Raw genomic sequence first — 15,699 nt, forward strand, 5'->3', positions numbered from 1 at the left:
ACATGCAGCCCACACACACCAAGCCTGCCCCTCGTCCCCATGCTGACCAAGAGCTCAGGTGGTTCCAGCCCAGAGTCAGCCAGCTTCAGAGAGGAGGGACAGAGCTGGAAGGGACTCTTCTGGGAGGGTCCCAGAGGGCTCTGGGAGTCTGCCTAGTGGAAAGGAAAAGGACATTGCAAGCTGCAGGAACTGCGCATACGGAGGCATTGGGTGGGAGGACAGCACTGGGACCTGGTCGTTTGTCACTCACAGCAGGTCCTGAAGCCTCTGCTTGGTTGGTGCCATGCTGGGCCATGCAGTGCTGTGACCTAACTTTGAGCCTTGCTCTGAAGACATCTCACTTTGATGAGGTTCAGACTTGTTAAAACCTAGTATGGGGAAAGGCCCCGGGAAACCCACAACAAGCCAGGAAGAGGGGGCGTCTTCTGGGACAAGAAAAGGTCTGCCTCTCTGAGCACAGGCAGAGGACTTGCTGAGCAGCGGGGGCAAGGGTGGGAGCATCCGCTGAGCTTGCAGCAGAAGGTGCAAATGGCAGAGAAACGAGGCTGCGGGAAGTGGGAGCCTGGGAAGACTTTGGAGCTGGAGAAGAGTAGGATCATATCTGAGGCCTGTGGGTAGAAGGGGAGACTTGAGTTGTGCTGCAGGCCTGAGTGTGTTTGGAAGTAGGTCTGTACTCTGTGCTATGCTTCTGTTTTTAAGGGATACTGTCTGGGGTCGGGGAATGAAACTGAAAAGGCGGGTGGGGTTAGTTCAGCTTGGCTGAGGTGCTGGGCTCTGTCCAGCTCCACAGACCTTTTGTACCTTGTTCTGGACTCTAAACGTGTCTGAGAGCCTTGAGTTCTTTTCTGGCTTTGGCACAAACTCCCTTGGCTGCACAAGCATCCTGAGCCATGTGAGTGTATGTGTGTCCTGATGTCTGTCATGTTTACTACAGTCATATCAATGGCTTTGACTAGAGGGTGCTCCCCTCTAGTATGCTCCATAAATGAGGATGTTGTGTGACAGTCTGTATACCTGCCAATTGCCTCTCTGAAAACCAGAACTCAAAATTCTAAAACTCATGTCGTCTCAAGCATCTCCTCTATGAACAGAGGGGAGCCACAGAAGGTTTCAGGGGAACAGGGGCAGGCTCTGTAAGGGATGTGGTGTCCGGGGGAAACTGCAGATGGGGACCCAAAGAGACTGGGGCCTTAGAGATGGAAAGAAGGTGGAAGCAGGTGGATTTAGGATACGTTTGGGGCAGAAGAAACCAGATTGGGATCACTGTCTAGGAGACTCCAAGGAGGACACGGAGGAAAATGGAACAAGATAAACACTGTCGGATTTATGACCGGGTTTTAACCAAAAAAATTCAGAAAACATGTTGTATTTTAAAAACTCAAGGATAGAAGAATCCAGGGCATGGACGCAATATCTTTATTTTATTTACTTATTTTTATGTGGTGCTGAGGATCGAACCCGGGGCCTCGCGCATGCTAGGCGAGCGCTCTACCACCGAGCCACAGCCACAGCCCACAAACTGAGGTTTTTAAAAAACATTTTTGGGGTAGAGCACATGCTTAGCATGCATGCACTCCAGGTTTTATTCCCTAGCACTGCAAAAAATAATCCTGGATGCTGTTTCTCCAGCCTTGAGACAGCCAAGTCATACATGAAGGGTCTTAATGAAGCAGTATTCGCTTCTGCTTACACGCTCTGCCCTGTGATTTGGGAGCAAATTAAATATCTCTCTGTGCCTTAGTTTCTTCACTTGTAAAATGGTGCTAAAAATAGCCCCTACATCAGGATTCAGTGAGTCAGTATTTGCCAAGACTTGGAACAGTTCCTGGTGCACATGAAGTCCCACATAAGCCTTAGCGGTGACTGCTATTATTACAGCTGGGAGGTTCCTTTCCTGAGGCAGCCACTGCATGCAGAACCATGCGGAGCATCAGGGTCTTCAATATACACAGGGACCCTTAGTGTCATCAGGGGCTGGGGGCTGAGTTTCAGGACACTCATACACACTGGGGGATCTGTGCATACTCAAGTCCCATATATAAAACTGTAGGCAAGGCATGGTGGTACACACCTATAATCTTAGCTACTCAGGAGGCTAAGGAAGGAGGATCCCAAGTTCAAGGCCAGCCTAGGCAATCAAATAAAATAAAACTGCAGTATTTGCATACTATACATATCCTGCTATATATTTTAAATCATCTCTAGATCACTTATAATACTTATAATACCTAATACTATGTAAGTGCTGTGTAAATACTTGCTATACTGTGTTGTTTAGGGAATAATGACAAAAATATGTACATGTTCAGCCAGGCACTATGACCATGCCTCTAATCCCAGCAACTCTGGAAGCAGAGGCAAGAAGATCAAAGTTCAAGGTCAGCCTCAGCAGCTGAGCTAGACCCTGTCTCAAAATAAAAAATAAAATTTTTTTTAAAGGTTGGGCATGTGGCTTAGTAGTAGAGCATCCCTGGTTTCAATCCCTGGTAAAACACACACACACACACACACACACACACACACACACACACACACATACATTTATGTTCACTACAGATAGAGCTTCCCCCCCCCCAGATATTTTCCATTCACAGTTATTTGGATCTACAAAGGGCCAACTGTATTTGCTTTTGAGAATTTTCCCTTAATTGGTGGCATTTTCCTAGTGAGAAATTTATTTTGACTCTCAGAGGGGAAGCCTTTTTCATATTTTTCTTTCCTCTCTGAAATGAGACATTTCTTCCCCCAAGGAGGAGGTGAGGAGAGTGTGCTGGACTGATGGACCCGGGGTCCTTCTCCAGCTGGGAGGGGACAGGATCCCCACCCTGAGTATTTGCTCTCCCTCCTGGAGGAGGGCTTGGTGTTCTCCTGGCTTACGCCCCTTCCTCCCTCAGGTACCTCATGGCAGGGCCTGGCTCCAGCAGCGAGGATGAGGAGGGCTCTCACAGTGGCAGCAGTGAGGATGAGGCCCCCAAACTTCCTCGAAAGGTCTGGTGCCCCTGCCCGGGTGGGGGAGGGCATATTGGGAGGGGACACAATGTGGTGCCCCAGCCCCCTGCGGACCGACCCCCCTCAACATCTCTGCTCCCGTTCCTCACCCACAACCCTCCCTCTCAGCGCCCCCAGGCCAAAACCAAGACCCCCCAGGGAGCTGGACCCAATTCACCCCAAAGGCCCCCAACTCCCGAAGAGACCAAAACAGCCTCGCCAGGACCCCAGGAAGATACCGACATTGAGGAGGACCAGTCAGGTTAGGGTCTGAGGGAGGGAGGCTGGGGGCTTGGAATCTCTGGATTCCAGACAAGTGGAAGGAGGGGGCCCTGGGGCCCAGATAACTGGATCTGGAGGGCGTCGAGGTTGGGTTTGGCATGCCTGGGTCTGTGCTTGGGTGCCATTCTGAGAAGAGGGTGTTACCAAGCTTCCCAGAAGACAAAGCACCTCTCATGGGCTGAGCTTCTACTCACAGGACAAGACAATGGAGCGGAAGATTCTGGGGACACTGAGGATGAGCTGAGGAGGTAGGCTGGGGACTAGGGTTAGGGTGACCTGGCTTTGAGTGTGGCGATCTGCTCTGGGTGCTCAGCTTGTACCACTCCTGGCTCCACCAGGGTGGCTGAGCAGAGGGAGCAGAAGCCGGCCCCTGGGCAGGAGGAAAATGGCGAAGACCCGTATGCAGGCTCCACAGACGAGAACACTGACAACGAGGAGCACCCGGAGTCTCCTGAGCTGCCGATCCCGGAACTCCCAGGTGGGAAATCCCGTCCTCCCCCAACACCCAGCCCAGCTGGGACTTGGCTCCTTAGTTCCCAGCTGTGGCTTCCCCCCCAGCTCTGGACTTGCTGCCTTGACTGCTTCCATGTTGTCCTCGAAATGTCCCCTCCTGTTTCAGCATCTTCTCTGTGACTTCCTTTTTTGTCCCTTCCTGGCTTCTTGCTCTCACCAGCCCCCTTACAGCCCAGTGTCAGGCGTGGTGCCCCTGGGGTCCCCTCCAGTTGTGAGCAGCCCCGACCTCCCGCCAGTTCTTCCCACACACCACACTCCTCCTGTCCAGTTCTGTCTAGGGGGAGGCGCGGGTACTCCAGATGACGGGGGCAGTGCTGCCACTGGGACCCCAGTGGTGGGCACATGTGTTCACTTTAATATAGTCATCACCTGGGACGTGGATGGTGTGTGTGTGAGAGAGAGAGAGAGAGAGGGAAAATAAGAAAGGAAAATGGGAAAACTGCAGGGGTTTGTGGGCTTACAGGCACAGGAGCACGAGTCTCTTAGGGTGAAGACAAGGAAGAAGAAAGGGGTCAGGGTCTGAGTGGAGGTGAGATTTGGGGCCTTTGGAAGTCCTATTTCCCCAGCTCCTCATGGGTGATAGCAGGAAAACACTGTGGTTTCCAAAGCCCCTCAAGTGGCAGCAGCATGTCATTGGCTTGGAAAGTCACATGAAAATGGAAAAAAGAAAGCCACCCTGGAGGCCAGAGCAAGAGACAGGTACTGGCTGAAGGAATGAGCCAGCCCAGAGGAAGAAGTGGCCAGCCCTGGGGTCGCAGTGTTGACAGGCCTGTCAGACACGTCGCCTTGGTGGTAATTGTGTCCTCCTCTAGTAGAGCAAGCCAGCCAGCGAACACACCTCCCAGAAGGTTCTGAGGGGCCACTGGGCTGGAAACCACTGCTTGTCATAGGTTCCTGCCCCTGCAAACAGCTGATCTCAGACACCCTGCCTGCCTCCCTGTCTTGGCTCCCAGTGTTCAGTCACTGTGGGATGACAATTGGGTGTCATTCTTGGGTGCCATTGGAACTCAGGGGACCTCACATGCCCCTTCCACCATCTCTCCTGCAGACTTCTTCCAGGGTAAACACTTCTTCCTGTATGGGGAGTTCCCTGGAGACGAGCGGCGGAAACTCATCCGATATGTCACAGCTTTCAACGGGTCAGTGTGTTGGGAGAGATGATGAGTCTGGGGAGGGCTCAGGGACACCGTGAAGGGGTTGTGAGAAGGAAGGAGGAGGGAGAAGGTGCTTGGCCAACAGGATGGGCACAGACTGCAGAGACCAAATGCCAGCCATGCCCGCTTTCCTGGGCAGCCCCCAGTCTCCTCTAAAGTGAGGGTCTCTACCTCCTTCTGAAAGGGCCATCATCAGGGTTACCCCTGTGGAGCTGCCACCACTGTGGCTTGGCCAGGCTGGTAAATGGAGGCACTGAGGATAGCTCAAGGGAGCACAGGTGGGGCTGGAGAGGGGACAGCCTCTGAGATGGTTGGGAGTGGGGTGTTGAGAGAAGGGGCCCTGATCACCTGACGTGCCCAGTGCCTTTCTTCCTCACTCCTAACAGGGAGCTCGAGGATTATATGAGCGACCGGGTTCAGTTTGTGATCACGGCACAGGAGTGGGATCCCAGCTTCGAGGAGGTGAGCCCTGAGGAGGTGAGCCTGCCTTGACACCCTGCCATCTCGCCATTATGCATTCTCATGTGGGCCCCTGTCCCCCACAGGCCTTGATGGACAACCCTTCCCTGGCATTCGTTCGTCCCAGATGGATCTACAGTTGCAACGAGAAGCAGAAGTTACTTCCCCACCAGCTCTATGGGGTCGTGCCCCAGGCCTGAAATAGGTGTGCCTGTATGCACACACACACACACACACACACACACACACACACACAGTTTAATAAAGGTGACTTGTTTGGAGCAGCTGCCCTGTCACACTTAGGAGTCTCCCAGAATTCCAAGAGACTCTGGCTTATGTCTCATGTTTGGTTTTGATTACCTCCATGAGGGTCAGGTCTCTGGGTTATTGTTAGACCCCTGTCCTGGCATCTGGAAGTATACCAGGCCCCTCCATCAGAGATCCGAGAGGGAAGGGGCTCTGCCTTTCTCCCTGGCCTCACACCCCTGTGCTGGCTAGAGACAGAATTAAGAGTCTGCTACTCAGCCCTGCCCCAGTACTCGTTCTGGTCCTCTGAGGCATTCTGCATCTGGATTGTCTCTCTGTGGGTGATGGCCTGGACCCCGTCTAGGTTCCACCACATTGAAGGTGGGAACTGAGCTAAGTGTTAGGGAATCTGGGCAGAAGGGATGGCCCTGTAGGCAGGCACCAGGCCATGGCAAGGGCCAGGAGGCGGGACTAGCCTAAGGCAGTCGGGTGAGCGCTGCTGCCCTTGGAGAAGAGGCTTGAGGGGCAGATGTAGCAGAGAGGTGGGCACGTTCCTTGCTTCTGTGTAGTCCAATGTGGTGGCTGCTAGACACAGGTGGCTACTTCAGTGAATTGAAATGGAAACTTCACTTCCTCAGTCACACTGGCCACACATTTCAAGTACTCCGAGGTTACTGTACTGACAGCGCAGAGAACACTTGTCACTGCGGAAGGCTTTTTGGACAGGGCTGCCCCAAAGGGCTGAGCATCCCTGGCCCAGGAGCATGGACTTTATCCTGGTGGTGGGGAAGTCAGGAAGGTACTTGAGCAGGACAAAGGCCAGAGCTGGGTTTGAGAGCTGACCTTCGGGTCATTGGTCATCTCTTTTTTTAAAAAATTATAGTTGTAGATGGACAGCATGCCTTTATTTGTTTAGTTTTTTATGTGGTGCTAAGGATCGAACCCAGTGCCTCACACATGCTAGACAAGTGCTCTGCCACTGAGTTACAGCTGCAGCTCCCCACCCACCCCAGGTCATTTCTTGAACACACCAAGTCAACCCCCAGAGCTGGCAGTCTCCCTCCTTTCCCTTTCTGAACCTTTGTTTCTTTATCCATAAGATAAGATGGCATTAGACTGTATTCATTCCTTCATTCAATCACCCTCATTCATATCACCGTCATCCAGGGCAGCTGTATCAAACCACCAACAGAAACTCATCTTCCAGGTGTGAAGCTCTGAAACCTAACATGGGGATCTGGGCTAAAAACCCAGGTGTAGGCAGAGCAGTGAGCCTTCTGGAGGCCCAGGGGTGGATCTGCTCAGCCTGCCCAGCTGTTAAGGGCAGTCCACCTTCCATTCCCTTCCAGGTTCAAAGCCAGCTGTGGCCAGTTTACTGTCTTCCACATGTAAAGGCCCTGTGATTACACGGAGCCCACATAGATCACCTGGGACAATCTGTTTGAAGGTCATTTACTTAACAACCTTCATTCCTTCTCCACTTCATTCTCCTTTGCCACATATTCACAGGTTCCAGGGATTAGGATGTGAACATCTTTGGGAGGCCATTCTTCTACCCACCACAACCAGCACGTGTAACACTAGGACTTCAGTGCAGGAAGAAAAAAAAAAATGACACTAGTTCCTGATCCTGCAGGGCTGCCATTGCGCCTGGAGAGCTGGGGAGTCTGGTGCACTGGGCAGTGATAAATGCAGGGAGAGCAAATTCAGCAGGGCAGTGGGGCAGGGTCGGGTAGTTTAGAGGATTTGCCGCGCTCTGCAGGGCCCTGGGAGATGTACAGGAGTACCTGGGAGAGCCCTTGCAGGCAGAGGGAAAGTAAGTGCAAAGGTTCTGAGGCATGAGCAGGTCTCCTGTGCTTAAGGAGCAGACAGCAGGATACCAGGAGACCCACCATCTGCCCATCCTCCCAGCTTTTAAAGGCAATTCACATTCCATTCCAGACTCAGCTCCTGCCCTGTTTGGTTACAAGTAAATCCTCTCTCAACCTCATTTTTTCCATGTATACCAAGTAAGATTGAGCCAAGTCAACATCTCTCAGATGAGTTTAAGTACTTGCAACTGCTGATGGTGTGGTTGCTTTGGAATAACTCCCAGCACTGCTCTCTGTGTAAACATGATATAAGCAACACTGCAAGAGCAGAATCTTTACCCTTTTGTGCTCCCCACCCGCCAAGAATACATGCTCTGCTTCTGTGGTTACTAAGATAATTCTCTTTTATTTTTTAGGGTTTTGCTCCTCAAACTGCATTTTAAATCAACAGAAACTTAATTCTGTGTATAATGTGAGGTGCCAGGATTGCTATTCATTTCCTACTGTTGCTGTAACAAATCACCACAAGTTTAATGGCTTTAAACAACATATATTTAGTCCAAACTCCGCTTCATTGTCCTAAAATCAAGGTGTCCACAGGTCTTCAGCAGGTCTTGAGGCTCTAAGGAAGAATCCATTTCCTTGCCCTTCCTAGCTTCTAGAGGCTGCCCAGATCCTCAGCTAGGGTCCTTTTATCACTTCAATCTCTTCTTCCACCTTCACCTCTCCTCCTCTGACTCTTAACGCTGCTCTTGTTCCCATATAACGATCCTTGTGATCACATTGGGCCTACTCAAAATCTGGACCATCTCCCCATCTCAAGAAGTCCTTCAAGATCTGTCTGCCTGTGGTCCCTTTTGCCACGTGTAGCTAGCAAAGGTTCTGGGGGTTAGAATGTAAGCATCTTTAGGTAGGCACTGTTCTGTACACCACAGGATCCCATTTAATTTTCCTCCATATTTTTCAGCTCAGTACTGAGTCTGCCCTTTACCCACTCATCCACAGTAGGGGTTGGCAAACTGGGCCCTAAGGCAAAATCCAGCTCACCAAGTGTTTTTTGGTAAATAACTTGTTGGAACACAGCCACACTCCTTCACGTGTGCATAATAATGTGTATAGCTGCTTTTCTGCTCCAGCAGCAGAGGTGACTAATTGTGGCTGACACATGGCCTATATAACCTAAGAATATATACGGTCTGGCCCTCTCAGGAAAAGTTGGCCACCCTCTGATATACAGATAGTCTGTCAGTATAAGCACAGGCCCATTTCTGAGCTCTCAGTTCCCTTCCATTGGCCTGTTTCCAAACCAACACCCAAGAAAGATGTCACTACAGCTTTGAGGTAATCCTTGTGGAGGGGGCAGCGGACCAAGGCTCCCACACTTGTCCTGTAAATGGACCTGACTTGTGTTTTGGCTTGGGGTCTGGCTTGGCTTGATTTCTGTCTGCTCTCCGTACTAGGCCAGGTCTGTCTTCACTGCTATGTCCCTAACACCCCACATGGGTGCAGCACACAGTAGGTGCTTAATATATATCTGGAACAGAGCACACTCATCCTTATTATAGTAGGAGAATAAACTCCAGAAGGGAAGCTGACTGCCCCCTAACAAATGCCTTAGAACATCCTCATTTTACAGATGAGGCATCTGAGTTTGGACAAGTGACAAATCTTGTCTGAGGCCCCCCAGACTCCCGAGGAGTGGCAGGGCTAGTTCTGCGGTTTGGGTGTTTCCCTGAGCTTGCCTTCATCACTTAGTACATCTCAGGGCTCTTTTCACATCTGTAACAGTGCTGCCCTCTCCCTACACAGTCCACTCTGTAGCTCCACTGTCATTCATTAGCTGGCCCCCACTCATGGGCAGGCATATGGGCTGTTGCCAGTCTTTGGAAACCATCATCCCGCAGTGGACAGCCTTACCTTTATGTCTTGACATGTTTTGAGTTTATGGGAGAAATTCCTACAAGTGGAATAGTTGAAACAAGCAAATGTGTATATTTTAAATGTCTTAGAACCAGTCATGTGGCCAAGGTGGAGACACCAAGTTAAACTTTCAGCAAGGGGAGAGCCTGTTTGCCCACATTCCTCAGCAACCCAGGATGCTAGCAGGCTTTACCTTTGCCATATAAATGGGTGGGAAGAACCCGATTGAACCAGTCCCATCGAACCACAGCTCCGGGTCCATGGTTTGGGATCCAGTGTTAATTCAGGTTGACACCTGCCCCTCCAGGCGAGTAGAGTTCCTCAGGCTTCTAATTCTGAACCCAGTGTAAATGGCAGATCTCTCACCCTGCCAGCTATCTGGAAGAGCCAAGTCCATACAGCAGGGCTTAGAAATCCCACCTTTTTATTGACCGGAGCTGGCTGGAAGGGGCCGCCTGTGAGCCAAAGGGAGAGCTCAGCCTCTCTCCCCCTGGCCCTCTGCCTGGTGGTGGCTGCGTTGATGAACGAGCAGGAGGCGTCTCTGGCCAAAGGCCTGGCCACAGTTGGAGCATCGGTGTTGACCAGTGGCTGGGCTGCCTGGTGCGGTGGGGGGGTCGTGACAAAGGCGATGGGCAGCCAGCTTGGAGGGAAATGAGAAGGCCTTGGGGCAGTGTGGGCAAGGATAGGGGCGGGCGTCATTGGCATGGTGTGTGTGGCGGTGGGCTGCCAGTTTGGAGGGGTAGCAGAAGGACTTGGAGCAATCAGGGCATGGGTAGGGACGGGTGGGAGCGTGGGTCCAGAGGTGGGCTGCCAGCTTGGAGCGGTGGCCAAAGGCCTTTGGGCAGTGCGGGCAGGGGTGCGGGCGGGCACCACTGTGTGTGAGGCGGTGGGCTGCCAGCTTAGAGGGGTAGGAGAAGGCCTTGGGGCAGTCGGGGCACGGGTGGGGTCGGGTGCCGCCGTGGGCTAACCGGTGTGTGGCAAGCTTGGACGGGTAGGAGAAGGCCTTGTCACAGTCAGGGCAGCGGTGCAGGCGCTGGGGTGGGGGCCGCCGGCGGGCCGGGGAAGGCGTACCCCCAGACTTGGAGGGCCCTGGAGCAGACTGGCTGGGCTTCTGCGGCGGGGCCTGGTGGGGAGCTGGGGGACAGGAGGACTGTTGGGCTCCAGGAAGCAGCTAACACCCTGGGACCAAGCTAGGCTCTGCTAATACCTTGATGTTGCAGCCCGCCACCCAAAATGTACCTTAGCATTTTAACGTTACACTAATTTTCTAAATGCCATTATTTCTGCTTCCCTTTTCTCCCATGCATTATCCTGAGGGGCCCCAAGGAGTTACCTTCCTAGGTCCCCAAAGCTACTGAGGCATCTATTTCCAGTATCTTTCCAGTGATCACCCTAAAGTCCCACATCCCCATATGCCTCCTCTAATTTCCTCAGCCCTAGTGAATGACCACTGGAGATTTCCCAAAATCAAATGGGAGGATTCCCCAGAGCAGATGCACTTTTGGGGAACCTAAATGGTCATGATTCTGGGACTTCAAACTTTCAGCCTATGATTTCCCAAAACATGTGATGATCTGATCAGCCCATTCCTGGGAATGAACCCTACTCACAGGCAGGGTCGCTCTCAACTCCTTTGGTCACGGGCTCCTTGCCAGTAGGACTAGGATCTGTGCCCTCAGCCTTGGACTTCGCGCCTCGCTCCAGCATCTTGCTGACACAGGAACCTAGGGGCAGGGCGCAGGGGCGGGGGTGATGCTGGGTTTTACCAGGTTGATAGGGATAGGGTTGGTTGGAGGGCCTAAAATCAGGTCAGTCTGTTTATATGGGATTCTTAGGTGAGGGCAGGCGGGGCGGGAAGGCGGGGCCTAAAAGCAGAATGGGCGAGGCTATGCAAATCTAACAAAGACCTTTGCAATTGAAGCTTGGGTAGAGTGGGCGGGGCCTACGTTCAGAGTGGGCGGAACCTTCCTCCCTCCAAACCCTACGGCCGTGAGAGCTAACACGGGGATGGGCGGGGTTATGCAAAAAGACCAAAGTCAATTGCTCCGCGACTCAGGCCCAGGGGCAGGCGGGCGAGTGGAGTGGGCGGTGTCTTTTGCAGCTCTGTCCCAGGGGAGGGGCCTATTAGCGCAGTGGGCAGAACTTTACATCCAAGAGTGGCTTTACCAGGCTTTGGGCTCAGTCTCAGTCCATTGACGCCGCGTCAACCTCGTCTTTCTTGTTGGTAAGTTTCATCCGCGGTGTGGATTGTGGCCGTGGAGGACAGAAGGGAGACCTGGACGAAGATACGAAAGGAATGTGGCGTGTGTAGCAATCCAGAGGCCTCTAATACTATTTCCCTCGGGGTTGCAAGCATCCGGGATACAATGCACCTCTCAGAGTGCTGGTATTCGTGCACTAAATGCAAAGCCCCCCCGGAATCGAGTGTCCGGACCCAAAGCGAGCCTCCTCGGAGAGATCCTGGCTTTTAGCTCCCACTGTTTTCCGTAGACTAGGCGTCCGAGCCAGGACCCCTACCCTCCTCACCTGTGGGACTGCCCCTCCTTTGGGGCGGGGCTCCGAGCCCCACCCTCCTCGGCCGCTCCCGGTGCCCCAGCCGCTGCCTCGCTGCCTTCGGACCCACGGAGCTGCACCGCTGGGCGACGGGGCGGGCAGAGGAGGCGGGAGCTTCGCTAGCTGCTGGGCCCAGCCTTATTTCCATTCCCTCCTCCCACGCCGGCGTGGACGCATGCGCAGTTGCGGCCGGCAGAAGCTGCGGCAGAGGAAGACGGAATGGAAGGAAGGGGTGGGTGAGCCTGGCAGACGAGTTCACCATCAAGCGCAGAGCTGATGGCCCAAGAACCGCGGTAAAGTGCACAGCGGTGCGGGGCCTACGGTGGCTGGCTGGAGTCAAGCACATGCAGGCTAACACGGACTAACTACGCTTGGAGCTCAGAGAAAGCTCCGAGCCTCTGTACTTCTTTTTAAAGTACCCCTCTTCTTTTCATGGGACAGCCTGAGTTACATCTCTGGAGGCAATTTCAAAAGCTCGTTCTCCACTTCACCTCTAAAAGCATTTGCAAAAACATCTGGCCGTTTCTTCGAGAGAGGGCGGGGGAGGACTCAGAGTGAGCTGGTGCCCGATAAAAGGCATGGCATTTTATAGAATCCTGGCACCCTCCACCAGGTCCTCAGCATCCCCGTCCCGGCCCCGCATTCCACGCTTCCTCCTTCCCCCGGCCTGGGTGGTCCCGAGGTGCCCAGGCTTATTCTCCTGGTTCCAAACCCATGGTGGCATTCTTCCCAGGCAGTGACGGTGCATGTTCCTGCCCCGCGCTGGAAAGACTATGAAGTGTCCTTTAAAGTCCTCCGCCTGGGTGACTCTTCAGCCTGACAATAAGGTCTGGCGAGTCCTGGGAGCTGTGGGAGTACTTTGGCAGGTAATTTGGGTTCTGGAGCCAGATTGCCTGGGGGTAACTGGTCTGAACTCTTGACTCTGCCACTTTCTAGCCCTGTGACCTTGGGCAACTCACTTCATCTTTCTGGGTTTCAGTTTCTTCACATATAAAATGGAAGGTTCTTGGGATTAAGTAAGATAATCAATGGAAATTTTTGAGAACAGAAAGTGTCTAGAATGCTCAATAAATGCTATCAATATTTTTGTTTTTACTGTGTATTAAACTAGGCCTGATGGGGTCAAAGTTGTACCAAGAATAGCAAGTGACCAGACTTCAAGATGGGGAGGACCTTGCTGCATTCAGGGGATCTCACCTGTCATAACTTGTCATGTCCCAGATGCTGGCCTTCCTTCCAGCTCCTGTGTTGCCACTGTCATTCCTGCCTCAGTGTCTCTGCACTAGCTGTTCTTTCTTTCTCTGGGGCTCTTCCTTCTTCTTTTTGCTTGCCTGGCTCCACCTCTGTTCAAATGTTATAAAGGTGAAGACTTCCCTGCTCACCCTTCCCTCCATTCCTAGCTATGTCCTCTCCCTTATCGCTATATATCTGTCTTCTAGAATGTGTGCTCTGTTAAAATGAACAACTTATCAATCTTGTTCATCTCTGTGCCCCCAGAATCCAGAACAGGGTCTAGCACATAAGAGATGGTCAATAAATCTGTGTCCAATAAATATGAAAGAATTTTAACAATAAGAAGCCCTCTGTGACAGAAAGATAGAATGATGGGTAGAATATGGAACTTAAGGTCAAGGAACTTAGGAAGGGGACTAAGCTGAGTGAGAAACCAGGGGAGGGTTTTAAACATAGGAAGTAGGGCTGGGTTGTAGCTTAGTGGAAGAGAGTTTTGCTAGCATGCCTGAGGCCCTGGACTCAATCTTGAGCACTGCAAAGGAAAAGAATTAGTGAGTCACAGAAACATAGGAAGTATCATGAACTAGGTTTGGTTTTCATATGCTTTTTTTTTTTTTTTGTAGTTGTAGATGGTCAGCATGCCTTTATTTCATTTATTTATTTTTGTATGACGTGCTAAGGATCGAACCCAATACCTCACACATGCAGGGCAAGTGCTCTGCCACTGAGCCACAGCCACAGCCCCTGATATTTTTTTAACCATTTTTTTTAATTATGGAAAAGTTAGGTGTGGTGGCACACACCTGTAATCCCAGCCTCTAGGGAAACTGAGGCAGGAGGATTGCAAGTTCAAGGCTAGTAAGGGCAATTTTGCAAGATCCTGTCTCAAAATATATTTTTTTGATGTATTGGGGGATTGGACCCAGAGATTTGACCATGGAAGGTAATCACTGTACCACTGAGCTATATCCCCAGTCCTTCTTTTTTTGTTTTGATATAGGGTCTTGTTAGTTGCCAAGGTTGGCCTCAAACTTGCAGTCCTCCTGCTCAGTCTCCCTAGTAGCTGGAATTACAGGTGTCCACCACTGTGCCCAGCTTAAAAAAATTTATTTTAAAAAGGGCTGAAGTTGCCAGGTGAAGTGACACACGCCTGTAATCCCAGTGGCTTGGCTAGCTGAGGCAGGAGGATTGTGAGTTCAAAGCCAGCCTCAGCAACAGCAAGGCAGTAAGCAACTCAGTGAGACCTGTCTCTAAATAAAATACAAAATAGGGCTGGGGATGTGGCCCAGTGGTCAAATGTCCCTGAGTTCAATCCCCAGTAGCTCCCCACCAAGAAAAAGGGCTGAGGTGCAACTCAGGGGCATAGCACTTGCTTAGCATGTGCTCTCTGTTGCTGAGGCTGTCCTTGAGGTTATGATCCTCCTGTCTCAGCCTGCCAAGCTGCTGAGATTACAAGCATGTACCATTTTGATCGCTTAGTCATGTCTTAATGTTATCAAATACCCCATCAGAGTTCAGTTTTTCCTATAGCCCCATTAACATTTTCCCCCACTCTTTCCAAGTGCAATGTTTAATTTTATTTAAAAGTTGAGAGAAAACAATTATTTGCTGCATCAATAATAGAACTGGCCAGCATCAGGTTGGGCCTGTCATACATAAGGCCCTGGTTTTGATCCTCAGCACTGGAAAAAAGAAAAATTGGCCAGTGACAACTATCACACACTTATATATTTTAGTTTTTGGTACTGGGGATTGAACTCAAGGGCACTCAACCACTGAGCTACATCCACAGCCTTATTTTGTATTGTATTTTCAGACAGGGTCTCATGGAGTTGCTTAGCACCTGACTTTTGCTGAGGCTGGCTTTGAACTTGAAATCTTTTGCCTCAGCCTCCCAAGTCGCTGCTCTCTGGGATTACAGGTATGTGCCCTCAGCCCGACTGCAATCACTCACTTGTGACCAATGTTGTTTAAATGACCACAACCACTTCCTCCTAGATGATTCTAAAGCTCAGTGCCAGACACGATATCCCGTAAACATCTTTTTATCACACTTAGTTTGTTTGAACCAGAATTAAACAAGGCCCACACATTGCATTATTTGCTGTGACTCTTTTTCATTGACATTTTAAATGCTCTGATGGCTGCATGGAAAATTAATTGTAAAGAGGTAAGTGGAAGCCAGAAAACCAGGGAGTTCACTGTTACCTAGTCATCACAGTATTAACTACTAGCATTTATTGAGCACTTATTAACTTGTTATATACTAGAAATTGTCTTTATGTACATTAATTTATTTAATATCCACAGCAATTTATTAAAAGGAGGTGCTACTATTGTTCTCCTCAGAAGAGGGAAATAAGGCATGGAGTGCAAGGTCACATGCCCAAGGTCACACAGCCAGGTCCCAGCAGGAAGTAACAACCAGAATTTCAATCCCTACACCCTGGCCCTGGAGTCCAAACAATTCACACTGATGCTTTGCTGCCTCTTGATGGAGTTAGAGGGCATGAGGATGGAAAGGGGGCCTGACTGGAGAG

General features: G+C 51.2%; 2 protein-coding genes across 3 annotated transcripts in view; one reads left to right on the forward strand and one right to left on the reverse strand.

Annotated features, from left to right (window-relative positions):
• XRCC1 (X-ray repair cross complementing 1) overlaps nt 1-15,699 on the forward strand; it is a 39,822-nt gene that overhangs the window by 21,756 nt on the left and 2,367 nt on the right. For both annotated transcript variants that reach the window (XM_081274767.1, XM_081274768.1), the window contains 8 exons: nt 2,895-2,988; nt 3,118-3,250; nt 3,467-3,518; nt 3,609-3,748; nt 4,832-4,922; nt 5,324-5,399; nt 5,483-5,601; nt 14,976-15,080. In XM_081274767.1, coding sequence (XP_081130893.1) covers nt 2,895-2,988; nt 3,118-3,250; nt 3,467-3,518; nt 3,609-3,748; nt 4,832-4,922; nt 5,324-5,399; nt 5,483-5,596 — 700 coding nt within the window. In that variant the 3' untranslated portion in view covers nt 5,597-5,601; nt 14,976-15,080. The remainder of the gene's footprint in view (nt 1-2,894; nt 2,989-3,117; nt 3,251-3,466; nt 3,519-3,608; nt 3,749-4,831; nt 4,923-5,323; nt 5,400-5,482; nt 5,602-14,975; nt 15,081-15,699) is intronic.
• On the reverse strand, nt 9,428-12,053 carry ZNF575 (zinc finger protein 575). The gene is made up of 4 exons (XM_081274770.1): nt 11,900-12,053; nt 11,540-11,648; nt 10,984-11,097; nt 9,428-10,507 (listed from the first exon to the last, which is right to left on the reverse strand). The coding sequence occupies exons 3-4, from the start codon at nt 11,078-11,080 to the stop codon at nt 9,849-9,851; spliced, it is 756 nt and encodes a 251-aa protein (XP_081130896.1). The 5' UTR covers nt 11,081-11,097; nt 11,540-11,648; nt 11,900-12,053; the 3' UTR covers nt 9,428-9,848.

The sequence above is a fragment of the Spermophilus citellus genome (genome assembly GCF_964194105.1).
Source record: "Spermophilus citellus genome assembly, chromosome: 18".
NCBI lineage: Eukaryota > Metazoa > Chordata > Mammalia > Rodentia > Sciuridae > Spermophilus > Spermophilus citellus.

Excerpts from the sequence above, each read along its gene's own strand:
- ZNF575 (XM_081274770.1), bottom strand. The coding sequence starts at position 11,080 with ATGCTGGAGCGAGGCGCGAAGTCCAAGGCTGAGGGCACAGATCCTAGT. Across the intron at positions 10,508-10,983 it reads AGTTGAGAGCGACCCTGCCT|CTCCCCACCAGGCCCCGCCG; the intron begins GTGAGTAGGGTT and ends CCTGTCCCCCAG.